This window comes from Mytilus galloprovincialis, chromosome 3, assembly GCF_965363235.1.
Source record: "Mytilus galloprovincialis chromosome 3, xbMytGall1.hap1.1, whole genome shotgun sequence".
NCBI classification, from domain to species: domain Eukaryota; kingdom Metazoa; phylum Mollusca; class Bivalvia; order Mytilida; family Mytilidae; genus Mytilus; species Mytilus galloprovincialis.
Window position 1 is genome coordinate 29,421,920 of NC_134840.1, and position 23,360 is coordinate 29,445,279.

Below are 23,360 nucleotides of genomic sequence, written 5' to 3' on the forward strand. Positions count from 1 at the left end.
AATAGAAAACATAATGCCCATAAATGGGGCATAAAAAGTTCATCGTTCACCAATATAATACTTGTCTGAGATATTGCTGATGTTAACCTATAGTAAAGTTTTATAAAAAATCTGGCAAGAATTGTACACATGAGAGCACTAAGGAGCCATTTTCCATAAATTTAATATTTCTGAGGGGCATAACTCTTTTTAAAATAGTTGATTGTCAACCACTTTAAAACTTGTCCAAGATATTGCTGATATCAACCTATAGTATAAGTTTTATAAAAATCTGGAAAGAATTGTACACATGAGAGCAATAAGGAGGCCATTTTCCATGAATTTAATATTTCCAAGGGACATAACTCTGTTAAAAAAAGTTGATTGTCAACCATTTTAAAACTTGTCCAAGATATTGCTGATATTAACCCATAGTAAAGGTTTAATAAAACTCTGGAAAGAATTGTACTGTGAGAGCACTAAGGAGGCCATTTTCCATAAATTTAATATTCCAAGGGGCATAACTCTTTAATAAAACAGCTATGAATCTGGCATGAACTAAGTGTATGTGATTATATAGAAACAATGAAGGAAAGAAGTATGTTTAAAATATTAAGCTTCAACTATGTTTTGTCTGGTAACAGCTATGATCCAAGTGAAAGATTGGAATGAAATGTTCTACAGATTTTAGTAAATGAATTAACTGACAAAGTGTAGGTAACAGAGACAATTATTGACTTACCTCTAATAACTGGGCTATGTGTATTGAAGCTAATCCCATGGCTAAATTATATCTTTTATTAGGTGTATAACCATCAGTATTGACTTGCATCATTTTACCAACAGCATCAGCCTTACATAATAATATTTCTTTATTTTTATCTAATTCTTCAAATTGTAATAAATTCACATCACTGAAATTACAAGCATATGTCATATTTACTATGAGTTCAAGAAATAGCATCAAACAAGTGAGTATTAGTTACTCTATTTAGTTTAGGCCTAAATAATGCCAATTGAAAAATGATAATATACCACAAGGTTCTGTAAATTCACAAATTATTGCAATGTTTTTATTATTACGAATAATGCCACAGGGTTATAATCGCAATAATCAAAACTAACATTTAATTTTTTTTATATGAATCAAACAGGATTTTTTCTGAATATTGCAAAAATTCAAATCCCATTTTAAGTCTAAAATGACAATCGCAATAATAAATGCACTCAATAATTTCTAAATTAACAGTAATATTGAGGGTTGTTTCTTTTTTCTTGTCCAAGGAAGTTTATATCAACATAAATCAAAGTGCATCTCAATTACATTCAGACCTCCTTTAACTTTGGAGTACATTATTTATAAATAAGCTAAATTTAGGTTTTGAGCAAGCTTTTTGTAACTGTCAGTACATGGTTTGAACTAGCTTTTAATAACTGTGAGTACTGGGTTTTGAACTAGTTATAAGTTACTGTAAATACTGTGTTTGCACTAGCTATCAGTAACTGATAGTATTGGGTTTTGAACTTGCTTTTAGTAACTATGTGTACTGAGTTTGAACTAGCTTTCAGTAACTGTAAACTATTTGTTTAAACTATTAATAAGGCCTAAAATAAAATATTGTTTGTTTCCCCTCACACGACCGACTCGGTAAAATCACCGCGACCCGAAAAATTTTATTGGCCATTCTTGTCCACTATTTTTTTTTGCTATGTTGGTTATTGGTGATATCTTTTCGATGCTATAGTCAACGATCGTTGGGTTTTGATGATACCTTTCCGATGCTGTAGTCAACGAGCGTTTTAAATCAAGGTATTTTTGCATTGAAGCGTCTACATGATTCGGATTCAAGGAAAACAAACAAAATGCTTTCCACACGATTTGTTTGTGTGAAAGGGTGATCTTTTTTTGAAAATAAAAAAAAAATGTAGTATCTTTCAACCCGCTGAGTGCATCTTGATTTGCCTTGTGTCTAACCTCTGTTCCTGTTTAAAGGATAAAATCTTAAAGACTTTGAGTAGAAATGGTCTGACTCGTGCTTTAAAATCTATCTGCTTTGTCTTTGAACAGTTTGGGCACAAGTCAGGAAATGTGGGATACAACGTCCTTGTTGGGTGTAAAAAAACCCAATTTAAATGGGATTTCCTTTTTCAATTTATGGCATGAAAATTACAAAAGGGCACGTTTTAACGTTATAACTGCATCAGTAGAATTCGTAAATACTTATTAAAAGTATTTTAGGAAATACAAAACATGAATATAAAGTGAAGCCTTGTTTCTTCTAGAACTCGAAAAAACATACAAATTTTTGTTTAGGAATCAATTGACCAAGCTGCATGATCCAGGTGTAACTGAAAATAACTGAATTATGTTCACTTCTATTGAAAATTTTTATTCATTGAATTTTAATTCCCAAGTGATTAACATACATGTATCTTTTTGTCATCTCATAATTGGTGATCAAGGTATGAATTGGTGAACAAAGGAATTGTTTTGTTTTGAGTTATGCATCAAATTAGACTTGAAATAAGCTTGATTTTTTAACTAAAAAAACACTTTTTCATTAAGCATTGTTATCACAAGTAGAATGTGCGCTTTTGTAGATTTCATTACATTAAATGAATAGGAAAAAAAGGAGGTCCCTGTATACTGTTTTTTTTAACACCAGAAAACTGTGGTGTACACTGAATTAGAATACAGGGAATACCCCACTTTTCTTGACTTGAGCCTTACCTGTTGAATTTTGTACAAATTCAATATAGAAAACCATATCAAGGAATAAAATAAAATAATTTGCCTACCTACCTACCCATACCCTAACAACCTCAGTCGGGAGAGGGGAAACAAAGATATTTTTAATGTTGAGCCTAACTGTAAGTACAAGGTTTTGAACAAGTTTTCAGTAACTGTGAGTACTGAGTTTGAACTAGTTTTCAGTAACTGTAATAGTCAATTGTGATTATTGGGTTTGAACTAGCTTTCAATAACTGTGAAAACTGCATTTAGAACTTGCTTTCATTTATTGTGAATACATGGTATAAACTAGCTTTTAGTAACTGGGAATACAGGGTTTGAACTATTTTTATGTAACTGTGAATACTGGGTTTCAAACTAATTTTCAGTTACTGTTTTTTTGTTATTTGTTTTTGTGCTTGATTTCAATTTGAGTCATAAAACCTTCTGACAAATGGTCATTTAAGTTTATTTAAATCCCATTTACTTACGGTATTTCTGGTTGAAGACCAGGTTGTTCCTTATATTGTGTTTTAAATGTAAATGGAGATATCTTGGCCCAACGATCTTTAAATTCATGGTTTAAATCTTCATCCAATTTTAGATCTGTTAGAGAATATTCTAAATGTGCATGTAGATATCTTCCATATTCTGTAAAATATAAGTAATTGTTGTAGCTCTAGCACATTTTAATTACTAGCCTTATTAGCCTTACACTTATGTTGGATAATTAGGTATCAGTGCAATTTAATGTTATAAATTCATTATTTTCTGCAAAGAATTGCAGTATTTCCATTGTATTTTACCAACCACAATAAGGTGGATATTATATTCTGATGTGTTCAGGTTTTAATAGCATTAGGGCTCTTTTGTCATGTGTAATAAATCTCACAAATTATTCTAGATACAAACTTTAGAAATCATTGTCCAGCTACAATAGAAATATTACTCATGTAACTGCACGAAGCAAGACACATAAATTGTTACAGTGTATGAAAAATACAAGTCACTTTGTATGTAATTTATTGTATAACCTTAGTTTATGAAAGGCAAATATTAAGGTCTTTTGTTTTCATGACATTTTTATACAGGTCATCATTTTATGCCTTAAAGCAAATTTTATTGAAACTTGGTATCTTTCGGGTTGATTCTTCAAAAGAATGACCTATCATTCTGAAAGAAAATAACTTCAAGTAGGTAAATAATAACAGGTAAAAGACCTGACATGTCACAGATTTACATCTACATACCTCTTAAATAATGAGCTCGTAAAAATTCAGGAGTAGCTTTCATCATAGGCATATTGTTAACCATTACCTGATAATGATATTATTCATATGATCATATTAATGATCTTATAACAATTCTTTATAACTATATTTTTCTTTATATATAGAGTGGGGTGCTCATTTTCGCCATACCTTTCCATGTTTCTTCAGTTTATGTTCAGGTCTTTATGTTTTTGAAGTATACTGATATTTCTATATGAAGATAGCTTCAAATGCAAAATATTCTTAGCTTTAAAATGTGTTTGTTTTGAGAAAAATCATTTGAAATGTTGGATTAAAGGGTGTTTGAAATTTCCTTATGTTTTGTCAACGGGGGACACATATTCGCCTTTGTTACACATTTATTTAAAACCAAATAACTGCAGCTTTAAACAATATTTATCAAATAAATTTCATTATAGATGAATAGCAGACATTTGAAAGGTGTAAAAAACTGAAAATTAGGGCAATCAGTCAAAGAATTAGTAAAGAAATACTTCTTTGAAATCGTTTTTTTCATTCAGGAAATTGGCTGAAAATCGTTGTCCGTTTTTCGGTCCTTTGCAATAAGTGCCGAAATTTGGTCTCATTTTCAAAAATAATCATAATTGTTATAAAAATATAATTTATCGGCATATTTCTTCAATTTCAACCATCCTTTGAAGTTTTTACACCTCAAAATCATAAAGCGGCGAAATTGTGTCCACGGCGAATATGAGCGCCCCACTCTATTATGAAATGATTATTTACTGATATAAAATATTACCTACAACATTAAATTGACAGAAATATGATCAGAACAACAAATATAGACTGAAGCTTGGTTTCTGTTTGTTGTTAGAGTTGTTCCAAAAATAAATGTATGGGGGGTCAGAAGGCACTTTTTATTTGTCCCCACCATGCATACATTTTTATTTGGATATTTCCTTTAAATGTTCGACCAATTTTTTTAAAATAACCACCACCCATCAAATTTTAATTAAAGTGCCTTCCAATTAATTCTGGAACAGCCCTTAGTTTAACTGCCTTTCAGGGTTTGTTGTCTTGTTGACATATATTCCACATTCCCATTTAATGAGGAAGTTGTAACACCAAGTAATAAAATAAAACTACGGTAACATTGTATACTTTACACTGTAGTTAATGATGATATTGTATAGATTTCATAAATATCATGAAGATTCAGCGTATTTTGCAATCATAACGTATTTATTGAGATTCCACAACAGGGGTTGAGCTTTCGTATTGTTTTGAAGTCCTCATTGTGACTTTCAGATGAAGATCAGTAATAAAATTGTGAATACTTTGCTTTCTGTTTTTTTCAAGTGTCTAGTGATTTTTCACAATGAATTGCTACATCTTATCCTTTCTTATAAATTATATCAGAAAGTCTAAAAGTACTGTGGATTCATTAATATTTGTTGGATACCAATTTTCGTTGATTTTGTGGGTACAGGTTAACCCGAATTTAAATGTTCAACGAATTGTATATTTTCCATTGGATTGTATGCAGATTATGGCAAAACCACAAAATTAAATATCCAAGAAAGTGTCAGTTTTCCTCAATCCACAAAAATTGGTACTCACGAAAATAAATGAATCCACAGTAATAAAGATAGAAATAAACTTTGACCTTACCTTTGTTGTTGATTTTAAACCTTCATAGAATTTTCCAGTAGCTATATATGACAAAGCTTCCATATACTGACAGTGTATATTGTCTGGGTCCACACTTAAACATTTCTGTGGATAAAAAAAAAAATAAATTTAAATGTTCTGCTTTTGCTTTGTAAACAACAGCAGAATAAAATTTGTAATATATCTATATTTAGTGCAGACTGACAAATGTACACATGTATGTCTGTCACAGTTATTTCCAAAGCAGATTTGTATGTATCCTAACTTATATACAAACTATATGTTGATCTGCGTGTACCCTAACTTATATACAAACTATATGTTGATCTGTGTGTACCCTAACTTATATACAAACTATATGTTGATCTGTGTGTACCCTAACTTATATACAAACTATATGTTGATCTGTGTGTATCCTAACTTATATACAAACTATATGTTGATCTGTGTGTATCCTAACTTATATACAAACTATATGTTGGTCTGTATGTATCCTAACTTATATACAAACTATATGTTGATCTGTGTGTATCCTAACTTATATACAAACTATATGTTGATCTGTATGTATCCAAACTTATATACAAACTATATGTTGATCTGTGTGTACCCTAACTTATATACAAACTATATGTTGATCTGTGTGTATCCTAACTTATATACAAACTATATGTTGATCTGTATGTATCCAAACTTATATACAAACTATATGTTGATCTGTGTGTACCCTAACTTATATACAAACTATATGTTGATCTGTGTGTATCCTAACTTATATACAAACTATAGGTTGATCTGTATGTACCCTAACTTATATACAAACTATATGTTGATCTGTGTGTATCCTAACTTATATACAAACTATATGTTGATCTGTATGTACCCTAACTTATATACAAACTATATGTTTGATATGTTGATCTGTGTGTATCCTAACTTATATACAAACTATATGTTGATCTGTGTGTACCCTAACTTATATACAAACTATATGTTGATCTGTATGTATCCTAACTTATATACAAACTATATGTTGATCTGTGTGTATCCTATCTTATATACAAACTATATGTTGATCTGTATGTATCCCAACTTATATACAAACTATATGTTGATCTGTGTGTATCCTAACTTATATACAAACTATATGTTGGTCTGTATGTATCCTAACTTATATACAAACTATATGTTGATCTGTATGTATCCTAACTTATATACAAACTATATGTTGGTCTGTATGTATCCTATCTTATACAGTGAAACCTGTCCAAACCGAACACCTACGGGACTTTGCGTTTTGTTCGGTTTTCACAGGTGTTCGGATTGAAGAGGTAAACGGAAGTCAACACCAAAAATAATTTTGGCACTTACTGACAAGGCACGATAGGTGAAACAACAGACGACCATTTATTTTCATGATGATTTAAATGTAAATGTTAAAATTTAGATAGATGAAAATAGACGTATTTTTCCTTTTTTGATATAAATCAAACGCCGCTCCGTCAATCACAATCCTCGTTGTGTAAAGGTATAAATCGTTCAATAATGTCCGACATGGAGCGAATGTGCTTTTCATAATTATTTTCTAATCCGTTAATTCAGTGACTAATTCAGATTCTCAGTCACTGCCAAAAGACGATTCCGTTGTTGAATCGATAGCGTCATTTTCAATAATCTGAACACACGAGTTCTTGGACTAAACTGGTCACCCCCTGATCGATACTTTGCCAGAAGATAAGAGCGAAACAACAGCAGGGGTCCAGTTTATTCTTGGACTTTATCGTTGACAAATAGATAACGGAGGAGGAGCATGAATTATATAAACAGGGCCTCAAAAGGGAATCCGGCATCCCGTAAATTTAATTCGAAAGTCTTGCACGACTTCTTAATCCAGCGAAAAGCTTTAAAACTATTGTTTAATTAAACAGGTTAGCTACTTAATGACAGTTACCAATATACCGTAAATATTTGAGTAATGAGCATTTAATTGATCAAAGGAAAAGATCCATTCTTGTCCTTTTCGGCGATAGGGCAGCTGACCAGAACGTTTCTTTACAAACAAATCATTTGATCACTGAATACAAAGACACAAACATGCTTATTAGCTGATTAGTTTGTAATAACAACTCACCAGTTCATTAAACCTCAAATACCCTCGGGGATATTCTGTCATCCTGTGTTTGTTTAATTAAATCATGCAAATAATTAAAAATACTTTATTGTTTTGATTGCTATCGATCGATTTTGACAGGTAATTTTTAGATACATACTTACTAACGAGCCTTCAAAAAGCGTTCGGAATTCGGTGTTGACAGGGTTCGGTTTTTCCGGGTTAGATTAACGTTAATTGATAGGGAAATTTTGTAGGACTTTGAAAATTGTTCGGTTTAAACTGAAATTCGGTTTTATCAGGGTTCGGTTTACCCAGGTTTCACTGTATACAAACTATATGTTGGTCTGTATGTATCCAAACTTATATACAAACTATATGTTGGTCTGTATGTATCCTAACTTATATACAAACTATATGTTGATCTGTATGTATCCTAACTTATATACAAACTATATGTTGATCTGTATGTACCCTAACTTATATACAAACTATATGTTGATCTGTATGTATCCTAACTTATATACAAACTATATGTTGATCTGTGTGTATCCTAACTTATATACAAACTATATGTTGATCTGTATGTATCCTAACTTATATACAAACTATATGTTGATCTGTATGTACCCTAACTTATATACAAACTATATGTTGATATGTATGTACCCTAACTTATATACAAACTATATGTTGATCTGTGTGTATCCTAACTTATATACAAACTATATGTTGATTTACTTGTGTGAAAATTACAATTGAAAAATATTACAAAATTGTTATTCCTGTCATAATGCATATCAAAAGAATTTATGTATTCAATATTAGAGCAAAAAAATATATAAGATTCTGCACATTGCATGAATTATCTTTGGGGATTGATGTAATGTCAACATTTGACCTCATTGGAATGAACTCTCAAGCTGTAGGTAATTCCATTGTTTGTATGATTTAAATTCAGATACTATCTCACTAAAATAGAGTTTTTGATATATGTGTTGTTTCACTTTTGATACTATTGCATTAATTGAACATTTAGATTTCAGCAATGCAAAAGGCTGCTCACTTCTTAGTTACAACAAGTTAAGTTAGTTAACTAATGATTTGAGGGAAATAGAAGCCAACAAAACAAATTGTAATTAAAACTGCCAATAAATGGGTTGAGTGTTATAAGAATTCAGCAAATTCTTAGAGAGATTATTTTGGATATAAATTCATGCAAACCAATGATATGTTGGGAATTTTAAAGATGTTTTATAGGCTGATTTGCACATATTTTATCAGTCCAAGGGCAATAACTTAAATAAACCTTCTATTTCTTTCTTTAAAACTTTTATAAATATCTTACAGAAATAAAGGCATGAGAGTATATGCATGGCTTTTTCCAATAATATTTCCAAAGGACATAACAATGATAACTCTTGTAAAAATATTTGATCAGCACTTATTTTCAAACTAGTCCTAAACATTGCTGATATAAACCCTTGACATAAATTTGATAAAAATCAGGTATAATTGTTCTTGTAAGAGCACTTATAATTCAACTTTCCATATGATTTATATAATAAAGGGCATAATATTTTTTTAAAAGTCAGAAACATTGCAGACATAAATCTATGATATAGTTTTTGATAACATCTGCCATGTCAGAATTGTATACTAGATAGCTCTTACAAATACAGGAGGACAGACCAACAGACAGGTCTTACTCAGTGATCAGGAAGGACGTGCGCCCTGCGCCTATAGCGCATATCGACCAGAAATGGCGCATAGAGTGACTTATGTAAGCCCCCACGTGGCGCACAATATTTTTCACTTCATTTCGAAATGTTTAACTATTATCAAAATGGATTAACGATCGTATTCTGTGTTGCCATGTGTGTGTACACAATGTGTTATGTTCCTCCAATGATAGGAGCACCTATATATTTTTGGGACGTCTCGGGTGTTTTCATATGGTAATAATAGAACCATGCGGTGCAACTGATTACCCAAAAAACGTAATTAACCATCATTCATGGTATGATTTTTCATAAACAACTTTAAATTTGGGAAATTTGGTTAGTACAGATGAGATTTATCTCTAATTATAATCTTTTAAATTAGTTTAGCTTGCTATTATTTCGATTAAAAAAACAAAGCTTTTTTATGAATATATTTTTTGTCTTCATAAAAGGCGCTTGACTATCCTTGTCACTTCTTGGTCTTTGGCTCGTTTTGACATTTTGTAAACATGCCTTCAACGAATTGTTGTTTTGTTCTATCATTTAATGATACTCTCTACTGTTATTGTTGTCATTGTGATGAAGTAATAATAATACAAGAAGTGCAGAGGATATGCCAGAAACGTCCTCTAATACGGAACGTTGGAATAAGTATGGTATAGACGAAAACCCAAATTTAATGTAAACAAGAATGTGTCCAAAGTACACGGATGCCCCACTTGCACTATCCTTTTCCATGTTCAATGGACTGTGAAATTGGGTAATAATCTAATTTGGCATTAAAATTAGAAAGATTATACTATAGGGAACATATGTACTAAATTTCAAGTTGATTGGACTTCAATTTCATCAAAAACTACCTTGACCAAAAACATTACCTGAAACTCCCACTTTCATTTTCTATGTTCAGTGGACCGTGAAATTGGGGTCAAAAGTCTAATTTGGCTTTAATATTAGAAAGATCATATCATAAGCAACAAGTGTACTAAGTTTCATGTTGATTGGACTTCATCAAAAACTACCTTGACCAAAAACTTTAACTTGAACGGACGCACAGACGAACGGACGGACGGAAGGACGAACGAATGAACGGAGCTACAGACCAGAAAACATAATATTCAAGTTGATTGGACTTCAGCTTCATCAAAAACTACCTTGACCAAAAACTTTAACTTGAATGGACGCACAGACGAACGGACGGACAAACGAAAGAACAGAGCTACAGACCAGAAAACATAATGCCCCTCTACTATCGTAGGTGGGGCATAAAAACATGAACATGAACAAGACAACAGTACCAGTTTAAACATTGTAAATAAAGGTTATCTTAAATATTGTCTGGTTTGGAAAAACTTATTTTATATTCTTTGAAATTGAAATTACAAAATCACAGCAACAATATCCATGATATTATTTAGAATCAGTAAGGTAAGTACAAAAAATGTACCACCACCTCTTTGGCGAAATATACACCATTAATTTTTTTCACTGTAGTCAATTCAAATCATGCAAATTGCCCACTCATTTGACAACATGGCCCATATTTTTTTATAAATGGCCCATTGAATTTATTTTTGAGGGGCCCTGGGCCCATAGAGAAAAAATCCTTCCAGATCACTGCTTAATGGGAACAATTATAATTATATCCACCTATTTGTGTCTTACCTGGTCATCCTGTAAAGCTTTCATTGGATCACCACTATAGTAATACATATTAGCTCTCAACTGTAATGTTAATGAATGATTGGAATTTATTTCTAAGGATCTGTTAAACTTTCCTCTCGCTGCTCGTAAATTACCAAGTTCTCTGAAAATGACAAATAATGACAAATAATGATGATGTTTTAAAAAATACAAAATTTCAAATACAGCCCGACTAAGAACTATTTGATGTATAGGAACATGGATAAAACCAAGAAATAAGAATGAATAAGACAAGGTTTACAATGTTATGTCATAATATCTGTATATATCATTAAATTAGGAAAACATGCAGATTAACATCTATAGCTCCTTGTTTTAACAGCAAAATACTTTGAAAATATTCCACTAAATATAATACTGTTATTTTGGTGTGCCCATACTTTTCCAACCAAAATATACTCAAAAGTTATTACACAATCAGGAAAATCAAGAATTTTTTCCTCATGGTTTAAGACCTAAAGTGACCTACAATTAAAAGTCAAATGAACTACTAATTTTGAACATTTGGTGAGATGGAAGGACAGTGGTACACCAAATATACATTTTTACCTGTTAGCGTGACCTTTGTTAAACATGTACATGCATCTTTACATCCAATACATAACAAAACTTACTTGTAAGCCTGGCCTACACTGGAACAAGCATCAATATGATCTGGCTGTACTTTTAATACCTCTTTAAATACTTCTATTGCATTCTGTAAGGTTAATGGAACATAAATCAATACATTTCCTTTGTATACTGTGTAAAATATGGTGTTCTTAAAACTGGGATGTGAACCATAAAATAATTTCAGATAAAGCAAGGTATAATGACAAACAGTTATAAAAATGCTTCTCTTTTACTTCATCAATTTCAGCTGAAGTGACACACCTTGTTATTATCCCTATACATCTACAAAATGTGCATAATTTTCAAAACTAGTATAGAAGTCAAAATATAATACCAGACTGGTTTATAGATTAACTATTTTCTGAATTCAGCATAAACTCTATAAATATATTTTTCCAAGTTTGTGACACTGGATATTTTTAAACAATTCTGCATTAAAGTCTTTAAACACTGAAAGTAAAGAACAGTTTCATTTATTAACTGTTTTCATACTATTTTGAACTATTCTGAATCATTGACAAAACAATTTGTGATGCCTATTGGTTTACATTTCAAAATGAATCACATAGTACAGATCTGACATAACAATAAACTTTACCCGTATTCTTCCTCTATAGTATTGTGCTAAGCCCAAGTGGTACAGATTAGTAATATATGTAGGACTGTCTTTATCTAAAGTTAATTTGAAATCTTTCTCTGCATCAGAAAAATTCTACAAAAGATGATGGAAATGAGTAATCATTAAAATAAACAGAAATCCTATATCTAGATGTGGGGGGGGGGGGGGGGGGGGCAAAATTAGATTACAGAACAAAACATAAGTAAAGAGAACATTAAAGTAATCATTAAATGAAATTGATGTAGAATGATTACAATAGTCCACATTTTAAAATTACCATCTTTGATTCCATTTTTTTTTCAAAAAGGGAAAAAGGGAAACAACCCCAGGGCAAACTGTGGTCCCTTTCTAACCTGACCAAGCATCACGACAATGGTATATTGTCTAGGATCTGACAATTATGTTGAGTTAAAATGTGCTCAAAACCTTCATGGTAAATAGGGGATCATATGTTATATGGTTATAAAATGGAAATACTTCATAATACTTAATATGCAAGTCTGCTATGAGTTGTCCCCCTTTTCTCTTTGATTTATTTTACAACCCATATGCATTTTACAAATGCCTACCTCCAATAAAAGATTTACAACTCCTCTTAAGAACAAGATCCTTGTTGGAGCATTTAACTTGATAGCTTTATTGAAATCATTCAAAGCATCTGGATAGTGACGAATTGCCATGTAAGCCTGCAAAATAACATTAAACAGATATTTATATTATTATGTTTGCATTTTCTTCAAAAACTTATATTTTCTTTAAAGACTAAAATTATGCCATCTTTCATAATTGTTAAATACAATCAGCTTAAATTCAAAGGCTGTTTGTTTTCACTTTGAAACAGTGATTTTGCTAGTGCTCATCATTTTCGTAATTTACAAAACGGATTTCAAAAGGACAAAGGTATTTCAAATCAATTTTGTCACTTAAGTTTTGACAGTGTAAAATCTTTTCACATGAAAATACTATAAATCTTGTTTTTGACAAGTTTATGACCCTAAGTAATTAACGGTTTAACATTTACAACAGGTGTTACAAGTTGTGATTACAACTAATCTGCTTATCGCCATCGGATGGGACATTAATCTGTTAAATATTTATAAACCTCATGATTGACCATCAAAATTATTTCCCCAGGAAAATCAGTCAGTCGAACATTTCAACAACCAGGAGCATAATTTTGTCATTAGATGATCAAAATTGTTTGCCCTCATCAGACAGTTTGCATTTAAATTTCAATTTCTCTCAAGCTATCACAATTTGAAGTTCAATTATCGTAGAATTGTTATTTGAACGCATTTTCGTCATATTTGATAAAAGATAGAACTTTATTCAAAATGTTCAGAAATGTTTTTCACGAGTCAAACAGGTGCTTCCTGTACTGTGTACAGCGCATGGGTAAAAGTATACCTATGAATATTTGTAATATTTGAGATAATCGTTTCAAGTTCAGGAATGTCCTCTGGAACAAACTGATGGGACATTGTGATATAAATTTCTGGATCCTATATAAGAATCTTTTCATTATAAGCCAAACCAGTCTGCACCAAAAACTTTTTCAACTACTAGTCCGAAGACCAATATCCTGACATTTTTCTTATTGGTCCAAACAAAGTTTTGCAAAAACTTACTAGTCCGAATGAAATTTTACTAGTCTGGGGCATCGAACTAGTGGCTAACCGTGCAGACTGCAAACTAATCAAATCATACATTAAGGTTCATGCGAACCCTTTGGCTAAAATGGCTGCATTTTCACCTCAAGAGTACAGACAAATAATAACATCTGGAAAAGTATTAAGGCATAGCATGCTTTAGATAAATAAATTTCAAATATGTTTCATGCTTTAGAAAAACAAAATCTTAACAGGATTTTGCAGTACACTTTTTTTTCATTCCTCTAGAAGGTGGCAAAATAAACTAAGTTGGAAAGAGATGGAAATACCTGACAATAATTTGTGATTTAAACTGTGTACCCGAGTGGAAAATATCAAGCAAAACTCAACTGTTTGTTTATTTTATCATCTTCTGCAGGGTCGAAGAAAAGTGCACTGCAAAATCAAGTTAAGTTTTCAATTTTCTTAAACATATAATGCATTTGAATTTCATTTATCTAAGTCATACTATTGCTTTAAACTTTTCCAGATGCACAAGTTGGTCTGTATTCAGAGTAAATTTGGAGGTGAAAATGCAGCCATTTTAGCCATAGGGTCCACATGAACAATAACTGCCAGTCATGACTAATTTTAAGTCCTTTAAAGTCTGACAAAGATGCAGATAGTTCTAAACATCCTTGGTCCCTTGCTGTTACACAAAATAAGGTTAATTTTAATATTGTGCAGAATTGACTAAAGCCCTCAAAATCCTAGCTGAAACCCTGCTTTTAAATTATTTCATATTCATTGTGTTTTTCTGAAAGCTTTTTATAGCTCACTATATGGCATTGGTTTTGCTTATTCTTGAAAGCTGTACAGTAATCTGTAAAATTGAGAATGGAAATGGGGAATGTGTCAAAGAGACAACAACCCAACCAAACAGCAGAGATCAGCCAAAGGCCACCAATGGGACTTCAACACAGCGAGAAAATCCTGTTTAATACAAAGCTTGTGACATCATGGGATATTTTATCTTCTATTACCTCCCCTCTTCTTGCAAATGGTTCATGAAAATTTTCTGTTCTGTGTATAACTTCAGTAAATTCTCTGATGGATTTAGCTGCATTGGCTTTTTCCTGGTGAAAAGAAGAAACAGATGAATGCCATAATTCAAGGTATTTTGAAAGTTTAATATACAAGTATTTCCAAAAAGATTATTGGTTCTTTCCATAATTACACAAAACGAAGTGTTTTTTTAAAATATTTTCATGAAGAAACTGTACTTCCTAGAATTTAAATAATTTGAACACTATATAACTTATGACACTGCTTCTACAGAGAAAACTGTATACTGCATAACCTCATGACTACAAGAGACATTAACGGTGCTCAAGATGATAAAGAAATTGAAATTACAATGTGTTAAGTTTTTAGGGGATTTACTATAAAAAAATAAGTAGTTAAGCAGCAAGTCAAAGTGTAACCTGAATAATTCAGTCATTTTATTCCGCTGAGCTAAGATTACTCAATTAAAGCCTGAATTCATAAACAATGAAAAAACTTCAATCAATCATTCAGAATTAGCTCTGGATTTACCTATCTTGATAAAATTGAACTAATTGCTAATTGGTCCCCTCTTCTACAGGGCACCTATCACAATCCAGGATACATGAAGATTTTTTATCTTGTTAGTCATGCAGGCCTGTAACCAAAACCCAGGATACATCATGTCCATCATGTATGCAAAGTAATCAATTTACCTGTAAACCTCGCCTGGCATACACCATTCCTCTTCCATAGTAAGCCCCTTTTAAATCATTACTCTCCTGAAACAAAATAATAGAAAACTCATTTTTACATACAAAGTTATTAACATGAGGCAGGTGCTACCTAATGAGCTCCCAAAAGTTATTGCTGCACATGACTTTTACTAATAATCATACTTTTCAATAATCAGACATATACAAATTTGCAGGAAAAATTGTATGCTCACTTATGTGTTTAGGAATGATCTGTAAAACATAAATGTGTCCAAGTACACGAATGCCCCATCTGCACTATAATTTTCTATGTTCAGTAAACTGTGAAAATGCGGTAAAAACTCTAATTTGACATTAAAATTAGAAAGATCGTATCATAGGGAACATATGCCAACCCTGCGAGGGCTGTATAGCCAGTCAAGGTAGTTAATAACTTCCATTTGTTGGGAACATATGTATTAAGTTTCAAGTTAATTGGACTTCAACTTCAATTAAACTACCTCGACCAAAAACTTTCACCTGAAGCGGGACAGACGGACAAACAAACGGATGCACAGACCCGATAACATAGTGCCCATAAATGGGGCATAAAAATGACATTTTTTTTTTTGTATTTTCACACAAGATTTTGTGACAGGAAATTAATGGTTGCCAGATTGTTAAAGTTAGTTTTTAAGGATATTGGTATGGGCACACTGCCAAAAGGAAGTATAAATGGCAAGTTTCTTTTAGGGTTCCAACACTTCTACCATTTATGCTACCTTTGGGAGCATACAAACATAAAATCAGATGCAAAAAATCTTTTTCTTGTGATAAATTTTGATTGATTTTTGATGCACTATGATATAACAATGAGAATACAACTACTTACATACAACACTTCATTAAATGTCTTCATTGCTGCATCATAACTTCCCATGTTTAACAAAACAAATCCTAAAGCTGGAAAATATAATAAATGAAGTATTGGATGCATTCTCTTCTTTTTATTCCATTTACTTGAAGCAACGTTTCATGACATCTTTATCTACTGCATATAACACAAAAATTCTCTACAGAACAAAGCTGTTGTCCGTCTATTCAAATGTTATCATAAATCAGAAAGGGAAACATTGTTAAATCTTGATTTCCTTGTTCATATTTCCTTCTTAAGTTGTACAAACAATTGACATTAAGGGAAATGATTCTTTTACAAATAAACAATGCATGAATATTTAATGATTTTAATAAAATATAATCCTTTATAAATAAACATGCATAGACCTATAGAATTTGATATACAAGTCAAGAAAATTATTCATCATGTTGAAAAAGATATTTGTGTAGTTCATTTTGCTTTATAAGATGAAAAATATTAAAATGTTTAAATATATATTAAAATCTGACTGAATATATGTTTTTCTCATCAGTAGATGTATTGACATGCTAGATTTCATAATCTTTAAGGTAAAATTACAATATTATGTCACAGCATTACATAATAGTGATATAACATGTATAAAGGATAACTATTTATATAACGCTGTATTAATGTAATTTAAATGTACTGCATTAAACCATACTAATAACAAAATATCATAAAGTTAGCAATTATTACTTCCTGAAAGCATTTTCTACTAAATTATAAATACTTAAGTGATAAGACCTTTAACACAAGTACTCAGGATTACAAAGTTCAACATACCTACAACCTCAGTAATTGTGATACTAGCAATTCTTTGTCTTACCTAGTTTTTTTAATCAGGCTCAGGATTTTGTGATTCTAGCCATAATTTATCCTACCTAATTTTTAATCAAACTCAGGATTTTATGATTCTAGCCATAATTTATCATACCTAATTTTTAATCAGCCTCAGGATTTTGTGATTCTAGCCATAATCTTTCCTACCTAATTTTTAATCAGCCTCAGGATTTTGTGATTCTAGCCATAATCTATCCTACCTACATGTAATTTTAATAAGTCTCAGGATTTTGGGATTCTAGTCATAATGTATCCTACCTACATGTAATTTTTAATAAGCCTCAGGATTTTGTGATTCTTGTCATAATTTATCCTACCTAGGTTTTTTTTATAAACCTCAGGATTTGTGATACTAGCCATACTTTATCTTTCATAGTTTTTAATCAACCTCAGGATTTTGTGATTCTAGCCATAATTTATCCTACATCATTTTTAATGACAGCCTCAGGATTTTGTGATTTTAGCCATAATTTATCCTACCTACTGGCTAGTTCATTATCAACCTCAGGATTTTGTGATTCTAGCCATACTTTATCTTATTTAGTTTTTTATCAGCCCAAGGATTTTGTGAGTTAACATCTTACCTAATTTTTTATCAGCCTCAGGATTTTGTGCTGCTAGAGGTACTAAATCTCTCTCAACTATCTCTGTGGCCAAATCCTAAATAAATCAATGGTCATTCAATTTCTGCTCATTTAGTGGTTTTTTTAAGAGTCAATAAGTATAAACTTTCATTCTTGTATATGAAAGATTTTTGAGTGAACTGTTTGTCTTGTTTTGCAGCCTCCATATATACAGTTATACTATATGCAGAATTCAATATCATGCCCTTTCCTTTGGACAGTCGGTCCATGATGTATCATTGTCATCTATGGGTACCTTGTTACATTTAATTTCCCAATAATATCTGCTTAAATTTTAGTCATGTAAACTATCCATATAAATTAATATATGGATTATTTACTTAAGTATTATCAGTTCAAGTGTCACATTAAAACCTCAAGGAGGATGACAATTGGAAAATATACATTCTGTTTAAATACCAAAATAAACAGTCTAAAGAATGGGAAACTGTATTATATCATTTATAATGTTGATTTTTTTTTTTTATAACATTCATTTAACTTAACCAATATAGCAACCTATTTTATTCAAAAAATTACAGCCGCATGTTGTATGACAACAATGGTGATGTTTGTAGCTTAATATCAAATTATTAGGGTATGTTGTACAGTGTGATTTAGACATTATTTATTCTTTATGCTCTCAAACATTTGATATTTTTGGTTTTTCAATCTTTTGTGTTAAATGTTAAAACTCTTCATGTCATTTTTGTCCTTGTTAACTGAAAAATTCAAAATGATTAATGATCAGTTTCAATTTGTTAGACAGAATACCTCAAGACTATGCTGACATGTTTCTGTTTCTTCTTTGACACAATATCCAGAATCTCTAAGTGTTGAGCAGAGTCCAACTGGAGGGTCAGATGATTTGTCATCTGTAAAAATAAAGAAAAAATCATTTACTTTCTTATATGCAGTAAAAAAGGGATATATATATATAATATATATATATATGTTCCGGACCATATGAGTATTTGGACCATATGCATATATACTTATATTGTTGGGGTAATTAACACTCTGTTACAGTTTACTTTTAATACTTCTAAACTCTTCATATGGTATGACCTTTCATGAAAAAGACACTATTGTATAGGTAATTTTATTATTTAATATATTATAATGAAAAGATGAGTTTAAATAACTAGAGGCTCTTAAGAGCCTGTGTCTCTCACCTTGGTCAATGTGCATATTAACAATGGACACAGATAAATTCATGACAAAATTGTGTTTTGGTGATGTTGATGTGTTTGCAGATCTTTCATTACTGAACATTCTTGTTGCTACAATTTTCTCTATCTATAATGAACTTGGCCCAGTAATTACAGTGGAAAATATTTCCTAAAAATTTACAAAAATTAACAAAAATTTATGAAAATTGTTAACAATTGACTATAAAGAGCAATAACTCCTTAAGGGGTCAATTGACAATTTTGGTCACGTTGACTAATTTGTGGATCTTATTTTGCTTAACATTATTGCTGTTTACAGTTTATCTTTATTTATAATAATATTCAAGATAATAACCAAAATCTGCAAACTTTCCTTAAAATTACTAATTCGGGGGCAGCAACCCAACAACAGGTTGTCTGATTTGTCTGAAAATTTCAGGGCAGATAGATCTTGACCTGATAATTAATTTTATCCAATGACAGATTTGCTCTAAATGCTTTGGTTTTTGAGTTATAAGCCAAAAACTGCATTTTACCCCTATGTTCTTTTTTTAGCCATGGCAGCCATCTTGGTTGGTTGGCGGGGTCACGCAACACATTTTTTAAACTTGATACCCCAATGATGATTGTGTCCAAGTTTGGTTAAATTTGGCCCAGTAGTTTCAGAGGAGAAGATTTTTGTAAAAGTTAACGACGACGGACGACGACGACGACGGACGCCAAGTGATGGGAAAATCTCACTTGGCCCTGTGGGCCAGGTGAGCTAAAAATTAGAAATTTCACATAGTGAATTTTACTTACTTGTCAAAACTATAATAAACAGATTTTATACGGATTATCATTACCGATGGTCATTACCGATTTGTTGTTAGGAGTGAAAGGCAATTTGTCGACTTAAAAAATAAATTCCAAAAATTTCTTGTTAATGTTACACAAGAAGTCACTGGAAACTCACATGGTTTGTTAAAAATAAGTTGTCTTGTGAATATGTTATATTGCAGTCATGTTACGATATTTGAGATCTAGAGCTTCTTAAAAACACCGGAATGGAAGTAAATGTCACCCAAGCCTACATGCAAAACTGTAATTAGCGATGAAAACTAACTATGGCATCAATATTTAATTTTTATGTAGTATTTGAAATATAAAATTAATACATTGTCATGTAACCATCACTATTTTTTTAGATAACATTTTTGTATTATTGAAACGTTTATACTGCAATTTGAAAACAAGAGTGCACACACTGAAATGTCTCGCCTTCTTTACTAATCATTGATATTATGTTGATAGTCCTAAGTATAAAGCTTTATTACAACGGTCACATAAACTTAACATTAACCAAGATAGCTAAACAAAGACCAATGAACCATGAAAATGAGGTCAAGGTCAGATGAACCATGCCAGGCAGACATGTACAGCTAACAAAGCTTCCATACAACAAATATAGTTGACCTATTACTTATAGTTTAAGAAAAATAGACCAAAACACAAAAACTTAACACTGTGCAATGAACCGTGCAATTGAGGTCATGGTCAAATAAAACCTGCGGGACTGACATATAGATCATAATATATTTCCATACACCAAATATAGTTGACCTTTGGCATATAATATTAGATAAAAAGACCAAAACTTAAAAACTTAACTTTGACCACTGAACCATGAAAATGAGGTCAAGGTCAGATGACATCTGCCCGCTAGACATGTACACCTTACAATCATTCCATACAACAAATATAGTAAACCTATTGCATAAAGTATGAGATAAACAGACCAAAACACAAAAACTTAACTATAACCACTGAACCATGCAAATGAGGTCAAGGTCAGATGACACCTGCCAGTTGGACATGTACACCTTCCAGTCCTTCCATACACCAAATATACTAGCCCTATTGCTTATAGTATCTGAGATATGGACTTGACCACCAAAACTTAACCTTGTTCACTGATCCATGAAATGAGGTCGAGGTCAAGTGAAAACTGTCTGACGGGCATGAGGACCTTGCAAGGTACGCACATACCAAATATAGTTATCTTATTACTTATAATAAGAGAGAATTCAACATTACAAAAATTCTGAACTTTTTTTTCAAGTGGTCACTGAACCATGAAAATGAGGTCAAGGACATTGGACATGTGACTGACGGAAACTTCGTAACATGAGGCATCTATATACAAAGTATGAAGCATCCAGGTCTTTCACCTTCTAAAATAGAAACCTTTTAAGAAGTTAGCTAACACCGCCGCCGCCGCCGCCGCCAGATCACTATCCCTATGTCGAGCTTTCTGCAACAAAAGTTGCAGGCTCGACAAAAAAGTATACCTATATGGTCGCAATACTCATATGGTCCTGCCAGTTAATAACCAAACGAGTATTATACTCATATGGTCCGACCATACACGTACAGTCGGACCATATGAGTATACGCATATGGTCATGACCATACGCGTATGGTGCAAATACTCATATGGTCCAGAACATATATATATGCTTTGTGGTAAATACAGATAAATTGTAAGGCTAATACAGTCAACAGTAATCATTCCTGCTGTATCAGCCATATGTGATGATATAAAAATCAGTCACAGTTACAAAGGATTTATCAAACCCCTAATCTGTATAACGTACATATGCACAAAAGTGATACATTTGTAGATATGTATTATAAATATAGAAAAATTAATATTTTTATCAATAACAAAAAAATCTGTTTCATAAACCCAAGTGCCTGAGAAATTATCTATTGTAAAGGATCCTACAAATCAATGCAAAATGCAGTCACAGAAATAATTATATTATAGGTACGTCTGAACCAGTGACGGCTCTACAACAGAGTGTGTCCATCAGATCACCAGCAGTGATGGAGATACAAGGCTGATAAAACATATATGTATATAGAATTTGTCTACAGTAATAACAGTCCAACAATGTGAGATCTGTAAATTTGAATTTATTATTATTATTATTATTAATTGAACTTTGGTTGACAGTTGTCTCATTGGCAATCATACCACATCTCCATTTTTTTATAACATTTTAAAGTCAATAGATCTCATTCTGACTTCAGGGGTTGAGCCAAAAAATCTCTATGGAAAGAAGATGTACTTATGCAACTGCAACCTTAAATTACAGCTGATTTACATTAAGTTGTTCCCCATAAATTGAACTAATCATAATGTAAACTTTAACCTTTTCCTCAATGGATTTTTTTTTTGCTTACTTGATTCGCATAGGATTTTGCAATAAAATGCTAAAAATATGCTTTAAAGTTTTTCTGCATTGCAAAAAACAATTATTTCATTTAATAAATTTAAGTCAGATATTCTTTCATATTGGATACAAATTTGATTAAGTTTGATGCAGACATTTCGTAGTCAAAAGTGTTTCAACTAAGGTACTACACAGGCGTCATTATGGAGTAAAACTAGAGGTGGCATGAAAAGGCATCATTTTGGAGGAAAGGGTTGACAAATGGTTGAAGCCTGCACCTCTGCTGCCACTGGAAACAGTATATGTCCCGCTTGTTTACTCTGTCAAGGCGTCATGCTATCAAGCCAGCAACATAAGGGTTTGGATTGTATGAATGCAAAGTTTAGGATAGGGCTCAAAATAATGTTAGGTAGAGAAACCAGAACAACACATTTGTTAAAAGACAAGTAATTTGACGTTGACATTTTTTAGAAATGAATCAAAGTTGAGATGAGATGATTGATGTACTCCAAAAAATTAATTGTGAAAAATTGGTAGATTTTGGTAAACTTTAACATGCTAAAAACTACCAGAAACATTTAAAAAAAAAAAGGGCTTTATCACCTCTAATGCCTAAAATACTAATACAAGTGTTTTACAAACATGAAAATTCAAAACCTTGGTTTAATAGAAAATGCTCGATGAGTAGAAAAAAATTTCATAAAGCTCGAAAGAGATATAGTTTTTTGAAAAATGCTGAAAACAGACGTAAAATGAGACAAGCTAGTAAAGAACATAAAATAACATTAAATAAAGCTTTTGAAAACTATCAACAGAGGGCTGCTGATGAGTTGCGTAACATTTCTAAAAAGGATACAAAAGCTCTATGGAAA

General features: G+C 31.6%; 1 protein-coding gene across 1 annotated transcript in view; it reads right to left on the bottom strand.

Annotated features, from left to right (window-relative positions):
- LOC143067643 (tetratricopeptide repeat protein 13-like) overlaps positions 1–23,360 on the bottom strand; it is a 39,359-nt gene that overhangs the window by 11,428 nt on the left and 4,571 nt on the right. Inside the window, exons 2-14 of the mRNA XM_076241055.1 lie at positions 18,873–18,973; positions 18,060–18,135; positions 16,606–16,676; positions 15,735–15,800; positions 15,018–15,110; positions 12,955–13,071; positions 12,365–12,478; positions 11,769–11,851; positions 11,116–11,257; positions 5,617–5,721; positions 3,961–4,027; positions 3,202–3,361; positions 722–893 (exon numbers count right to left, since the gene is read on the bottom strand). Of these exons, the coding sequence (XP_076097170.1) occupies positions 722–893; positions 3,202–3,361; positions 3,961–4,027; positions 5,617–5,721; positions 11,116–11,257; positions 11,769–11,851; positions 12,365–12,478; positions 12,955–13,071; positions 15,018–15,110; positions 15,735–15,800; positions 16,606–16,676; positions 18,060–18,135; positions 18,873–18,973 (1,367 nt within the window). The remainder of the gene's footprint in view (positions 1–721; positions 894–3,201; positions 3,362–3,960; positions 4,028–5,616; positions 5,722–11,115; positions 11,258–11,768; positions 11,852–12,364; positions 12,479–12,954; positions 13,072–15,017; positions 15,111–15,734; positions 15,801–16,605; positions 16,677–18,059; positions 18,136–18,872; positions 18,974–23,360) is intronic.